General features: G+C 30.8%; 1 protein-coding gene across 1 annotated transcript; it reads left to right on the top strand.

The window, feature by feature from the left end:
• The first annotated feature begins 2,554 nt into the window (after positions 1–2,554).
• LOC109799228 (putative serine/threonine-protein kinase-like protein CCR3) lies at positions 2,555–5,146 on the top strand. Its single transcript, XM_020359783.3, has one exon. It carries the CDS (start codon positions 2,691–2,693, stop codon positions 5,091–5,093), a length of 2,403 nt encoding a protein of 800 aa, XP_020215372.1. The 5' UTR covers positions 2,555–2,690; the 3' UTR covers positions 5,094–5,146.
• The last annotated feature ends 10,164 nt before the right edge of the window (positions 5,147–15,310 follow it).

Genomic DNA, 15,310 nt, shown 5'->3' with positions numbered 1-15,310 from the left:
TAAAGTTTAGTTTCCCTTACCTCGAAACTAAATTGAACAAGGAAGAGGAAGAAGAAGAACAACAACAACAAGCTTTGAGCTCTAAGCTCCAAGAAGCTCTTCACAACACCATGATCTTGAATTCTCAACTATGAGCTTCAAATCACCACCCAACAACACTCCTCACGTGCTTGGGAAGTCTAGAAATAAGAAAGGAAGATTTCAAAATCTCGTAGTTTCTTTCTCTAATTTATCTCTCTAAGATTTCTTAAAAACTAAACTTATGGAACTTTATCTAAAAAGAAACCTTATATATTTTTTTCTTTAAGGTCAAATTGAACCTCTACCTATAAAAAACCTCAAAATCACTTAATCTCATGAGAATTGCTTAATTCTTAAAGATTCTCAACAACATAACTTAAAACACCACAACACATAATTATCATTAAAAAAATAATAATTAACAATATCTTACGATATTACATAATCTAATAATAAGTTTAATGACTTCACACATACCATTTTCTTTTCTTTTAATTCCTATAATTTATAAATTAAAATTTTAAGTTCCTATAACAATATATCGCATGGATTAAAAGAAAATAAAAATAAAATATTTTTGATTGTAGAAAATTAAAATTATATAAAATTATAGAGACCAAAAAGATAATTAAACTTCTAATATTTTTATTTTGTTTGTTATATGCTATGCATAAAATATTGAACAAGATCAAGCTTATCTTATTATGATTTTATCACATTCTCATATCATATCCTATCATATTTTGATCACTAAATATGTTCTTAAGTAAATATTCTATACATTATCTAAAAATAAATTTTACATTATTATCAATCACAAATTACTATATATAACAAGTTTATTGATTTTTAAAAATAAATTACCTTAAAATTTATGTTAAATTAATATTTTAGTTCCTATAGTTTTTTTAAAATTTTTTTTAATCAGGTTCCTATAATTAAAAACACTATAAAAAAATCATTACAATTTAAAATCTCTTTGTAGTGGTTTAATTTTGTTAGTTTATATATGTTGATTACATATTATATTGTGACAATTATCTTTTAATATGATAAAATTTCTCTTTTTATTTTATTTTTTAGATGCTTCAAATTAAATATCTAATTTTAATACGCTAATTATTCTAAAATTTAGGATTTCTTTCACATTTAGATTTTAAACTCTTTTGACATTTTTTCAATTACATCTATTTATAAAAGCTAATAAAAAAAATCAAAGATATAACTTTTTATCTACATAATTTAAATTTAAATTTAATATTTTTTTTATACAATATATAAAATAAATGTCTATTTATACTATTAAAATTTATAATAAAGATATTTTTAAATATTATATATATATATAGATATATATATAAAATAACCTCTTTTTAAGATTGTCTCATGCTTAATCACGGTAATTCAACTTACGAACCAGTGTCTTTGTTAACATTTTATTGTATTATGAATGAATGTCAAATAATCGAAAATTGTGTGGGAAATAAATTGGTAGGCTGGAATAAAAATATTTACATGCATAACAAGAAGTTGATGCTATTGATCTTACTAATAAATCGTTATATTTTATTTTAACATATTAATTTATTATTTTAAATAATTATTTACATATATTAAGATATTTAAAAACATTTTTAATTATAAATTTTAACCATATAAAATAGACATTTATTTCCTGTATTGTACAAATAGAAATATTAAATACAAATTTAAATTATACAGATAAAAAAGTTCTATCTTTTAAAAAAAATTTCTTAATTTTTATGAATATATATAAATAGAAAATATCATAAAGTTTAAAAATTCAGATATATATTTTAAATTTGAATGAAAAAGAAATTCCAAATATTAAATTAGAAATTTAATTCAAAACATTTAAAATAAATGAAAATGAAATAAAATGATTTAAGCCTATTAAAAAAATAATTGTGTCATAATGTCCCGTTAACAAAAACTAATGAAATTATAACTATACATTAAGGAATGAAGGATTTAATTACAAAAATTTTAAACTACGATGATCGTGTTTTTAAGTATAGGAACTTAATTAAAAATTCGAAAAATTATAGAGACAATAAATTAATTTAACCTAAAATTTAAATCAATAATAACTTTTAATTGTTGGCTGGTATAAATTTTTTTTTTCTCAATAATATATATAGTAATCATACTCGCAATCAACTTGGGTTGACACTTGGCATAGATAATTAAGAACTCCCATCACTTAATCAAATTATCGTAAATCAAATTCTAACACTTAGAAATACAAAAAACTTAAATTATTGAAAAATGTCGACTTATATATTTAATATTGATAAAAATTATGAGAAAAATTAGTAATTGCATTCATACTTTCTATGTAATTACTTTTCATTTTATCCTAAAAAATAATTTTATTTAGAAACTCAAAAAATATCTTATTAATTTATAATATTTATCTTTTATTGGCTAAAAAGTTTCTAAAATATGTAAAATTATTTTAGTAAAAAAAGAATTAATGCTATGGAAAATTTGCCTTAAGTTAAGGAAGAAGGTAATATTATTAATTATTATTGTTAATGTTAAACGTATGCATTGATTTCCTTACGAGATTTTCTCTGTAGTTCCTTTCTTTCGTAACAATTTTCCCTCTCAATGAAGAAGAAGAAGAAACCTTCACCGTCCCACCAATGACACCAACCTTCACTCTCCTCTTCTCCCTCTCCGCCATTCTCCTCATAACCGCCGTCACCGCCCTCGGCTCCGCCTCCACCATCGCCGTCACCTACGCCACCGCCACCGTCTGCGGCATAGTCGCCGGCGAGCCCAACCACCACATCCAGTGCTCCCGTAACGGAAAACTTCTCCCTCTCACCCTCCCCAACGTGTCCTTCCAGTCCATCTCCGGCGGCCGGAGCTTCTTCTGCGGCCTCCGCTCCGGAGGCCGCAGCCTCCACTGCTGGGACACCGCCGTACCCGCGGCGGAGCTCCACCCCAAGAGGGTGTTCCACAGCGACGCGGTGCAGTTGGCTGACGTGGCAGTTGGTGACTCTCAGGTTTGCGCTGTAGAGGTGCAATCCGGTGCGGTGAGGTGTTGGAGAGGAAGCGGTGGGGTCGAGTTTAGTTCGCCTTCGGAGGGGTTAAGGTTTCGAAGTGTCACGTGTGGTTGTGGTTTTTCGTGTGGGATAGTGAGAGAGAGTGGTAGGGTTGTGTGTTGGGGTGATGAGGGTGAGGGTGCAAGTGCAAGTGAGATTCAAACACAGTTTGAGAATTTAGCTATGTCGAGTTTGGTTGCTGGGGTGTCACACGTGTGTGGCTTGACCCTTCACGGTGGTTTGGTTTGTAAAGGGAACAATGGTTCTGGTCAACTTGGTGGTGGTGGTGTTTTGAGTTCCTTGGAGTTTTCTGGTCTTGCTTTGGGAGAAGATTTCACGTGTGGTATTAAGCGTAGGAATGGGGTCGTTGTGTGTTGGGGTGGTGGTTTTGATAGTGATGATGATGTAGTAAAAGGTGTTTCCTTTGAGTCACTTGTTGCTGGTTTGGATTATGTGTGTGGGTTGACAACTAGGAATTTGTCACTGCTTTGTTGGGGTGCTAAGGGTAAGTTTCATGAGGCTATTGAGATTCCATTGGGAGTGATTCTTCCAGGTCCATGTGTTGAAGGTGGTTGTGGTTCTTGTGGTACATATCCTGATTCTGATGTTCTATGTCATGGTTCTGGGAGTGTTTGTTACCCTTGTCCAATTGAGGTTCCACTAGCTGTGCCGTTGCTTCCACCATCAACTCAAGTTGTTCCAAAACAAGATGGAGGGAGAGGGTTGAGGGGAATGTGGGTTATTTTGGTTGTTGGATCAGTTGGGGCTTTTGCTGGTTTGTGCAGTGTGCTTTATTTGCTTTGGGTTGGTTCAAGGAGGTTTTTGTTGAGGAGAGAAGAGTTAGGTAATAATAATTCTGTGCGACCTACAAGCTCAGAGAGTGATGCCTATGTGGATATAGTTCCCATGCCTAATGTTGGTTCTAATGGGACAACATATAGGACTTTTTCTTCTAGCAAAAGGCAGGGTTCAAGAAGATTGAGGAGGCACAGGAGTGGTTCATCATCAAAGCATTTGGACAGGACTGAGAGTTTCAAGTTGGGTGAACTTGCAACAGCCACTGAAAGTTTCTCACTGAGTAATAAGATAGGTTCTGGTAGTTTTGGGAATGTTTACAAAGGCATGTTAGGAGATGGTCGTGAAGTGGCAATTAAAAGAGGAGACACCAGCACTATGAAGAAGAAGTTCCAGGAGAAAGACATTGCTTTTGATTCTGAAGTGGCATTGTTGTCCCGGCTTCACCACAAGCATTTGGTGAGGCTAATTGGGTTCTGTGAGGAGGATGATGAGAGGCTCTTGGTGTATGAGTACATGAGCAACGGATCACTTCATGACCATTTGCATGACAAGAACAATGTTGAGAGAAGTAGCAGCATTTTGAATTCTTGGAAGATGAGGATCAAGATTGCATTGGATGCTGCCAGGGGAATTGAGTACATCCACAACTATGCAGTGCCACCAATTATCCACAGGGACATCAAGTCCTCAAACATACTCTTGGACTCAAACTGGAATGCTAGAGTTTCTGACTTTGGATTGTCTCTAATTTGGCCTGAGACTGAGCAAGAATTGATCTCCACCAAAGCAGTTGGAACAGTTGGATACATAGACCCTGAGTACTATGTGTTGAATGTGCTGACCACAAAGAGTGATGTGTATGGCTTAGGAGTGGTGATGTTGGAGCTTCTCACAGGAAAAAGGGCTGTGTTCAAAACTGAAGATGGGTCAGGGCCTATTGGGATGGTGGAGTACACAAGCCCAAAGATAGCATCAGGGGAGCTTTGGAGTGTGTTGGATGATAGAGTTGGACAGCCAGAAGTGAATGAGGTTGAGTCCCTCGAGATTATGGCTTACACTGCTATGCATTGTGTGAACTTGGAGGGAAAGGAGAGGCCTGAAATGACTGACATAGTTGCTAACTTGGAGAGGGCATTGACCTTCATTGAGGGCAGTTCTACTAGCCTCTCCATTGCTTCATTCTCTGCCCCTCTCGAATGAAATCTCATCCTATAATACATTCATGAAATTCTTTATTTGTTTTTTACTTTCCAGTTTACTTTCTAATTTTGTAAAGTTATTCTTTGGGTTATACATGTATGGGACTTTAGTTGACAACATAAGGAGAATATCACATCTGAGATATTGAGAAGGTAAAAGAAAAGCAAAAGGATTAATGGTCAATTTTGATCCTCTACAATTTTTGTTGCAACCTCTAAGGTTTTGGGAGTTTTTCATAATTGCATAATTTTTTAAATATCAAAAGGAATAAAACTTACAATATTTGCAAGTATTGTTGGTACTGCTCTCAATTGAATTGGAGATACATTTCAGTAATACGAGTAAGAGAAGATTTCATTAAACGTTAACGTGTATGGTGATTAGTTAGCAAATTGATTAAATGATTTTGCTATAATGTGAAGATGATTGTGTAGTCCTGAGATTTCTATAACTAACAATGAGGTAGGTGTCAATTCATTTGTTGGACTTGTTGAGTGAGGCCAGCTTATTTGTTTCTTCTTAAACCGTCCAAAAGCACTGGCCATTCAGATTGGGCAACAAATTTAATTAATGAATGCATCCCTCATCATTTTTAGCTTAAATTAATTGCGGGCCTAGGAGCATGGGGCATGGGGAATTAATTAGTGTTAAGGTAAGTCAAATTCTGCCAAATTTGAGATCAAAACCACGTTGGGGGCACATTGATTTAAGTCCATTTTCAACGGAACCAGCGGTCTTTATGCTTACACGCAAGACATAGTGATCTGTTTTAGATGTTTGTAAATGGATCTCTCGAGCATCTCTTTGGTTGCCATTAAATTGTGATAATTTTGGCTCCTTTTTTAAGGTAAGTAATAGTCTATGTTTAACCACTTATGGGATCAATTGGACAGTGGTGTTATAACTTAATGATACAGAGTTTGAGTTTTAAGTATATAGTTACATATTTAATAGGATTTAGTTACTTATGGTAGTTATACCTAATTTGAGTAAAATTGACTCAAAACATACAAATAGTTACGAAGCAAATTACTCTCAAGCTCAAACAACATGTAGCCGTCACCCCCACACACAAGAAGCATGACCAAGGTCCGTTTGAGCAAGTTATTTAAGAAGTACTTTTAGGAAAGAAAAAAAAATTAAGTTCCTTAGTAAGTCTTGTTGATAAGTTAATTTGTTAAGAGTAAACCTCGTGAAGACAGTGCACAAGACTATGAATGAACCTCATGAACAGAAAAATAAACTCAGCTCAAAAAGTCTTCAGCAGCCAGATCACCAGATTAAACCTAGATAATCTCCATCTGATCATAAGACAAGATGCAACCCCAAATTTAACAGCATTCATATAGTCCAATTTTAAAAAATATTACACGAGTGTTGACCCTCCAAACTAAATTCTTACTCTCATTTTTTTTATTAACCATGTTATTAAAACGAAATATCCACGTATTCACTCAAATTATAGATAATAAATCTTTGTTAAAAAACTTAGCTAATTGTCTTCATTAGAATTTTCCTTTCTAACCACCTTTTTCATCATTTGAAAATGCATTATATTATATAAAATTGTGGACGTAGTTATGAGCAACCTGAAACACTGAACAAACGTTAGTACAATTCTCCTGAGGCGTGCAAACCCCCCAGGATACAATAGAGTCACCCCCCAGGATACAACAGAGTCGTCTCAAGAAATTGAGGAGCAGAACTGACAATTAGAAAATCTGAGAACTCAGAGAGAAGGAAGAGAGAAAGATGTTTTGGGGAGTAAGAAAATAAGTTTTGCGATAAGAAAATAGTGTGCCGGAGGCCTCTATTTATAGAGTCAAAACCTAAAAAATCACGTAATTAATCCGGCAATTAAAGAAAATAAATCTGGTAATTAAAGGAAATTCATTCAATAATTAAAAGAAAATTAATCCAAATTTGTAACGGTAAGATTTTAATTACAGAATTAAACTGTCATTTTCAAATAAGGTTTCCTTAATTAATTAAAATAATTTAATGTAATCAAAATAAAAATATTTCCTGATCTCATTTTCTTTTGGAATATCATATATGTACAACAATCTCTCACATATTTCAAAAGAAAATACTTTATTTTTGATTGCATTAAAAATGAGAGATGAAGAAAAGAAACTGAGTTCTCATATTGGTTGTAATACATTGGACCTGATGTAGCAAGCTATATGAATCAGTCCTAGATTGATAATACTTAACATACAGTGAGATTGGTGTAGCAAGCTATATGAACCAAAACACTTAATGTATATTAACGGTTTTATCAATCATATTACACCCCCACAATTCTCGCCAAGATCTCATGCAAGCGGTCCCACTTGACACTCATATAGGTGATTTCATCAAGTGCATACTGCAAATCATACACCACTCATAAGAGATATGAAAATCATTAAAAGTTTTATAATGTGTTAAGCTTTCTCATCATAAAGCTTAACAATAAAACTTACCCTTTCAATAATGCAGCTCTAGCACTTTCTTCTATTTTAGGAAGGAACAAAGATGTAAGAAATTTAGTGCTAGCAGAACTAACAAGTAACTTGTTTTTTACCCATATGAACCTTATCCATGGGATCTCCAATCACAAAGGTCGGGTTACCATCACTTGTTTGTTTACATGTGCTTAATAAAATCTCATTCCCCTCGATGTTTAATATAACAATATCTTCCTTAGGGATTTAAGTGATAGGATCGGCCGAATCCATTATTAACTTCACATAATCAATAAATTCAATCATTTTATATAAGCAATTGCTTTACCAAATTATTTTCAATGTTATATTCCCAATGGAATATTTACTAGGAGGTTTTTCAACCACTCAGTCTCATAATCAACCATATCAAGAGAAATAAACTCTAACTCAACAATTATTTAATTGGTTGATCTTAAAGTAAGTGCACCACATCCAAGTGTAGTGACATAACCACTCATTTTGATCAAAGATCAAATAATAATCATCATTGTATTTCTAATACAATAGAAAATTCACCATGTTGAATACCATCAATTTATGGTATCTTTCCAACATCTCATAGTATTAAAAATAATATGGATAATTTCACATTTCATTATGCAATTAAAATATTTAATCAATTAATTATATACTAGATCAATACTAGCTATCTTCTAATAACATGAAGTTTCTCTCTCACGTAATGTCATGTAGGTCAAACTCATATATAATCATGTATTACCTCGAAAGCAAATAACAAAAATATACTAGTCATCAAATCAAGTAAATGATCACAAAAATATGAGGGAACTTTAAACCAATATCTCAAAACATATAACAAATATGTTCAACATCACATATATGATTATATTGGTGTTAAGGGGAGTTTCATCTCATTTATATTTATGAAAATTAATAACAATAATAAGGTGTATTAATAATTAAATATTCTCATTATGAAGAGAATCTAAAAATATTAATTGCATACATCATTTCTCATATGATGTCTCGTAATTACTCTTCTCATCCTCTCATCACACCTCATCTTTTCTCTTAAGTGATAGTACTTTTCAAGCTCATACTATACCACTAGTTATATCTAACAAAGCTATATTAATCAACTTCCAATATTATATATATACTTTATTTATTTATTTTATAAAAAAAAATTACCTTTTGACTTTGCAGCTAAGCCAAGGAAACCTCACTTGTCCTGTCACATTCCGTAACAAATTTCATATTGTTTAATGTGGTTGTACTCACCGATCAATATACTCATTAAATCAATAAATTACAAAATCCCAAAGAGATTTTCATGGACAACATAAGTCCTTAAGATTGTTGTATAAAATTGTGGACGCAGCTATGAACAACCTGAAATACCGAAAAAACGTTAGTAAAATTGAGGAGTTGAACTGACAACTAGAAAATCTGAGAACTCAGATAGAAGGAAGAGAGAAAGATGTTTTGGGGGGTAAGAAAATAAGTTTTGGGGTAAAAAAATAGTGTGCCGGAGACCTCTATTTATAGAGTCAAAAAAACCTAAAAAAATCACGTAATTAATCCGACAATTAAAGAAAATAAATATAGTAATTAAAGGAAATTCATTTGGTAATTAAAAGAAAATTAATCCAAATTTGTAATGGTAAGATTTTAATGACAGAATCAAACTGCCATTTTCAAATAAGGTTTCTTTAATTAATTAAAATAATTTAATGTAATCCAAATAAAAATATTTCCGGATCTCATTTTCTTTTGAAATATCGTATATGTCCAATACATTATATCTATGGTTTAGTATAAATATTTTTTAAAAAAAAAATAGTGTATGTTTGGTTGAAATTAATAATTACTTGTTTTTAAAATTTCTGTTAAAATTTTGAAAAGAAAAGGAAGTGATTAGTTTTTAAAATAAATTGAATCAAGTACTATTGAATTTAAGTTTTCATCCTTAAATTTCATGTACTTACACTGTATTTTCTTTCTCGCAAAGCCATGTTATATTCCCTGTATTACATGGTGATTATACATGTTAAGGTAAAAAAAAGTATTAAACGGAAGTCAATCAATATTAACTTCAATTTTAAACAACTAATTAAAATATATTAACTTTTTAATTGAAATACTCAAATTTCTTCAATCGCAATCAATGTTAAAAATAAAAAAACGGATATTTATAAACCATTGTTGAATTAATTTTTTGTATCAATTAGATTAATTTTTTAAACTTAAAATTCAGAATTTCAAAACTTTTTATTTTAATATTTTAAAATTATTTTTTTGGAATTTAAGAAAATAGTCATGCAATGCCGCACTATTTTTTTTAGTTCATTTTTATTTGAATTCTGTTCAGAAATTGGCCTTTAATTTAAAGTTTAAATAATGTAATTAGATTTGGACATTTTTATCTTTTGGGGTATGATAAATGATTTAAGCCAGTCAACTCTAGAAAGTTACTAAGGTTAGGATGTACCTCTAAACTTAAAAATATACTTACTAGTTTTCCATTTAGGAAGTCCTTGCATTGACAATGAATGGGGCTTAAACTTGAATCTTTGAGGAATTTGAATCCAATCCTTAGTTATTGGACTAATATGTGTTTTTATTGTATGTTATTTAGAAATGTAATTCCACTTTATTATTATACTAATAAATCTTGCAACAAAAAATTATACAACTAAAATTTCCGTGAAATTATATGGATATTTTTATAATACTGTGTGTTTTAAGTATTTTTAGTTTAAATATATGATTTTGATGTTGTATTGTCATGAAAGTTGTTTTAGAGTTTTAAGAGTATAGAAATTTTGAGAATTAAGTTATCTCTAAGTTATTCCTGAAATAGTTTCAGATTTAGATAAGTTGATTCAGATTAAGGGAGGATACAAAAGATTTTTCTTAAAATGAGAATTACATAAGATCAAATTTAAGAAAAAAATTAGAAAAAAGTTAGAGAGAAGTTCTCTAGAGTTAAACTATTTTCTTCCTATTTTTCCTAATGAGACTTGATTTCAATCATTTCCTACAATTGATCCAAGCTAACTGTTGTGGAGATTCAAGCTTCTAGGTCAGGAATCTCGAATCAAACGTGCGAAGTCTTTCCTTTTCTTCCTTCTTCTCTTGTGTTGGGAGTTGAGATAAGGGAAGATTTGTGAATTGAATTGTTGTGATGTTGTATAATTGTTGTTTTTGCTGCCTAGATTCATTATTGTATGATTACAGTGGTCAAAATTATGAATCTAAGTGTAGTTAGGGAAGTGCTCTTGAATGAAGGTGTTCTTGAATGAGTTGGATGATTCTTGTATTTGTTTGGTTGCATGTGTTGTTTTGAGTTGTTTTGGTGATGTATATAGTTGTCTGTTAGATTGCATGTCATCTGGGTTGGTTTGATTTCAGGATTTGAGTCTTTTGATGAATCTGTTATGTGCATAAATGAGCATTACACTGAGCGCACCTTCATTGAGTCGGGCATGGCTCAAGTTAAGGCACCTATGCATCATGATGGGTGTGAGATTGGTAGTGTTAAGCACAAGTTAATAATGAGCTCCTTATCTTAGTCACGTCAATAAGGGAATGAGTGGCACCAAGCGTGAGAACTCGAGAATTCTCTGACTTGGTGACACTGAACCCTAGAGGTGTGGTGCCAAGCATGATTAAGTTAGTGGATCTTTGCCTAAATGACATTGGGTGCAAGTTGAGTGGCGTCGAGCGTGAATTAGGTAGAAATTCTTTAATTGATTGAGAATAGACATGGGTTTTGTCACGCTAGGCATAAGAGACTTAGAGGTTCTTTGTCTCATCCACATTATGCATAGGAGGACTGACATTAGGCATCGACAAGACACAAACCTCTTTATCTCAATGGTATTGGGCATCTAGGGAATGACATCAGCAGTTAGTTATATGATTCTTATGTGATATATTCTAAGTTTTCTAATAGTTGAAGAATGATGATGAAGTTGTATGATGATAACTTATTATGTTTTAATTTGATATATTATATAATGATGTTTATGTTGCTAAGTTATGAGTTGATAGTTGATTAAATTGTGAAGTTGTATAATGCTATAGTTGATTAAGTTGTTAAGTTGCTAGGCATGTAGTGAAGATACATGTCTAGTTGAGATACATAAATCTAGAGGAGAGTAAAAATTGATTTAGAAATTAAAATATCTCGTTTTGTGAATATAAGTTATGGTGCTCCGAGTGCCCAAGTTGAGAACCCTTTAGTAAATAAGTTGGCTTCTGAAAAGACAATTGTTTTAAGTTGTCTCCTCTAGATTTTATGCGAAAATTGTATGTGGGCATATGGTCAAGGTATATGTGTATAAAGTAACCAACCAAGTAAGGTACAAGGTTAGGGATTTAGTCCCTAACTGAGTATTAAAAGGACACAATATTATTTGAAGGGTAGTCGGTGAGCTAATTCCATATGGGTCTTAGTATTGCAAGCTAATGTCGTGATAGACTCATACACTAGTGGAAAAAAGGCTTTTAAAATTGGTTATTTTTTACTTTTAAAATCGGTTCTGTAACCGATTTTAAAAGTAAACTTTTATAATCGATCTTAAAAGTGCTGGTCAAGAAAAAAAAATTAAACTGGAACGGGCCGTTCCAGATTGTGAAAAGCACGAATTGAAGAATGAAACTCAGAACGGCCCGTTCTCCTTTCAGTACGGGCCGTACTGCAAGGAGAACGACCTGTTCTCCTGCAACACGGGGCGTTCTCCATGCAGTACGACCCGTACTGAAGGGAGAACGGGCCGTTCTCCATGCAGTACAGCCCGTACTGAAAGGAGAACGGGTCGTTCTCCTTGCAGAATGGGGCGTTCCAGATTCGAAATTTACCCAAAATGAACCTACAACGAAAATAGAGACAAGAGAACAACAAGAGAAAATGAAAAGAGATACAAGAAGAGGAAAACGAAAACAAAACAATAACAAAATTTACCTCTTTAGAAAATGAGAGGGCGAGAGAGAGATTTAAAAAACGAATGGAGGGAAAGATTAAAGAGAATGAGATTGGAGGGAAATATAAAAGGTTTCTGACGAAACTTTTAAAATTGGTTATTTCAGAACCGATCTTAAAAGTACTTTTAAGATCGGTTAAATTTGAACTGATCTTAAAAGTGTTCAGTTTATTTACAAAATTGTCACCGCGTCACTTTTAAGATCGGTTACCTTGTAACTGATCTTAAAACTCCAATTTTAAATCTAATTTTTGCACTAGTGATATCCAAACTATTTTACCTGATAGGAATATTAGACTTCCTAATTTAAGTGACAAAACTTAAGAAATCAAAATGTAGTTCTATGCTTGGCACTTTATAATAATGTTGTCCATACTTGACCTAGTTGTGATAAGTCAGATGTTGTAGTTCGATAAAGTTTAGCCACTTAAATTGCTTACTTCTATTGAAGGAGATCTTCATAGTTTATATGTGTGACAACACATTAGTTGCTTATTGTTGTCTATGTTTATGATGTGTTGTGTTGTAAGTTGTATGTGGTAATTTGGTGATTAGTTGAAGTTGTGTTGTTTAAATGATTATTGTTTTTTAAGTTGTTTATGTTGCTACTTTGTGTTGTTGTGTGTGTTGAATTCTTTTACAAGCTTATTGTGTGTTTTTCTTATGGTTGAAATTGTTATGATCATACTTGATATGAGAGTAGGATAGAATTAGTAAAAAGGCTTGGTTAGCTGGTGGAAGGTCATGTTGGGGTGACCTAGCTTTGATAGTGCTACTATGATGTAGTATTTTGTTGTATAAATGCATGGCCGACAATTAATGTCTTTTGCATATTTGATCTATGCATTAAGAACTTTAAATTGAACGGTTGGATCGTTGAAATTTAATGTAAAACATGAGTTATTGAGCGGAGTAAGTTTGGGTAAACTTACTCCTGGAGTAAAAGGATGAGGGATCCGTTTACTCCAAGATTAAGTCTACCTAGACTTACTCCATTCAATAACTCATATTTTACATCAAATTTTAACGATCCAACCGTTGAATTTAAAGTTCTTAATGCATAGATTAAGTCTGCAAATCTTAAAAAAATTTTAAAAATTATTTGATACTTCATTTCATTAATTCAAATTGACAGATAATCATAAAATCATTTTATACATTGATTTGAATTAATGAAATGAAGTATCAAATGATTTTCAATTTTTTTAGAAATTTTCATATTTGATCTATGCATTAGTAACTTTAAATTCAACGTTTAGATTGTTAAAATTTGATATAGAATATGAGTCACTGAACAGAGTAAGTCTAACTAAACTTACTTTTGAAGTAAACGAATCTTTCATCATATATATATATGGACACACATAGGGTATGTATGTAATCCAATAAAAGACTTTATGATTTTAATTGTTTTATTTAGTATCCTATACATGTATTAATTACATAAATGACTAGGTACTTATTATATGATATATAACTTTGAGTTAGTTGGTTATTGCTTAATCTTTCTACTGTATAGTAACTTAAACTATAGTAAAAGTAATAACCTATTGAATCATTACAAGTTCAAAGTTTAATTAAAATTTTTATAAAATATAAATATATAAAATTGTCATTATTATTGGTAAAAACACATAAAATACAATTGGAGATGTATTCATTATTAATAATAAACATTTTATTCGTTAAATAGGAATATATAATGAGCCTAACTCCGGTGAAATTAGGTATGACTTAAAGTTACTTTAGATATAATTAGGCATATTTTAGGTTCTACCTAAATCCTCCCCCCACAAATAATTGCAAATTTTCAAATATATTAAGGTACTTTTCGTCTTCTTCTCAATTTTCCTATATTTGTTTATCTATTTAATATAACACATCCATTGTAACTTGTGAATGTGAGATACAAGTTTGTTAATTTATTTTTATTATATGTTTTCACACTGAGAAATATTTACATTCTTTACTTATTTTAATGGGTAAAATGTTTATATATATATATATATATATATATATATATATATATATATATATATATATATATATATATATATATATATATTTATCAAAGTGATTTGAGATTTTAGTCTATCGTTAAAACACGTATTTTTAAATAAATGTAAATACTAAAAATATATTAAATTTTTATAGGGAGTAAAACTAACATTCATAATATTTAAAGTACAAAAAACGTATTTTATCTAATATTTCAAAAAAAATTATATTAGCATAGATGTACCACTAATTTTTAAAAATCATTATTTTATACTTGTATTCATATTGCATATAGGTATGGTACTCATATTCATTAACATAAATTATTAAGATTAGCGATATTTATTCATCCTATTTTAAGGTTGATTGAGATGAAAATAAGAGAGATTGAAAAAAAAAAAAAAGAGTAATGGTACATGTATAATAAAAGTTATACAATTTAGACTGGTTGACTTTTATGTTTATTTTTTTCATTATTAATAATATTTCTCTTTAAAATAAAAGAAGTAATGGAGAGTTATAAATAAAAAAAAAATGACATTGTATAATTTTTATTGTATGTATAATTTTACTTTAAAAAAATAAAGATAAAGAGAAAAGTAATAGAAGTGGTAAGAAATGTGATTGAAAAAGAAGAGATATTAAGAAAATTGGGATGGAAATGATATGGAAGAGAAAGTGTAGGGTGATAATATTTCTATTGTAAACTTCTCTTGATAAAGGCACATAGAGTCGCATTATCTAAGACAATGGTTGGTATAGATGGATAAATAGCAAT

The sequence above is a fragment of the Cajanus cajan genome, chromosome 3 (genome assembly GCF_000230855.2).
Source record: "Cajanus cajan strain Asha chromosome 3, NIPB_CcT2T_4, whole genome shotgun sequence".
NCBI lineage: Eukaryota > Viridiplantae > Streptophyta > Magnoliopsida > Fabales > Fabaceae > Cajanus > Cajanus cajan.
Note: the sequence above shows the minus strand (reverse complement) of the source record. Positions and strands in the feature narration are given on the sequence as shown.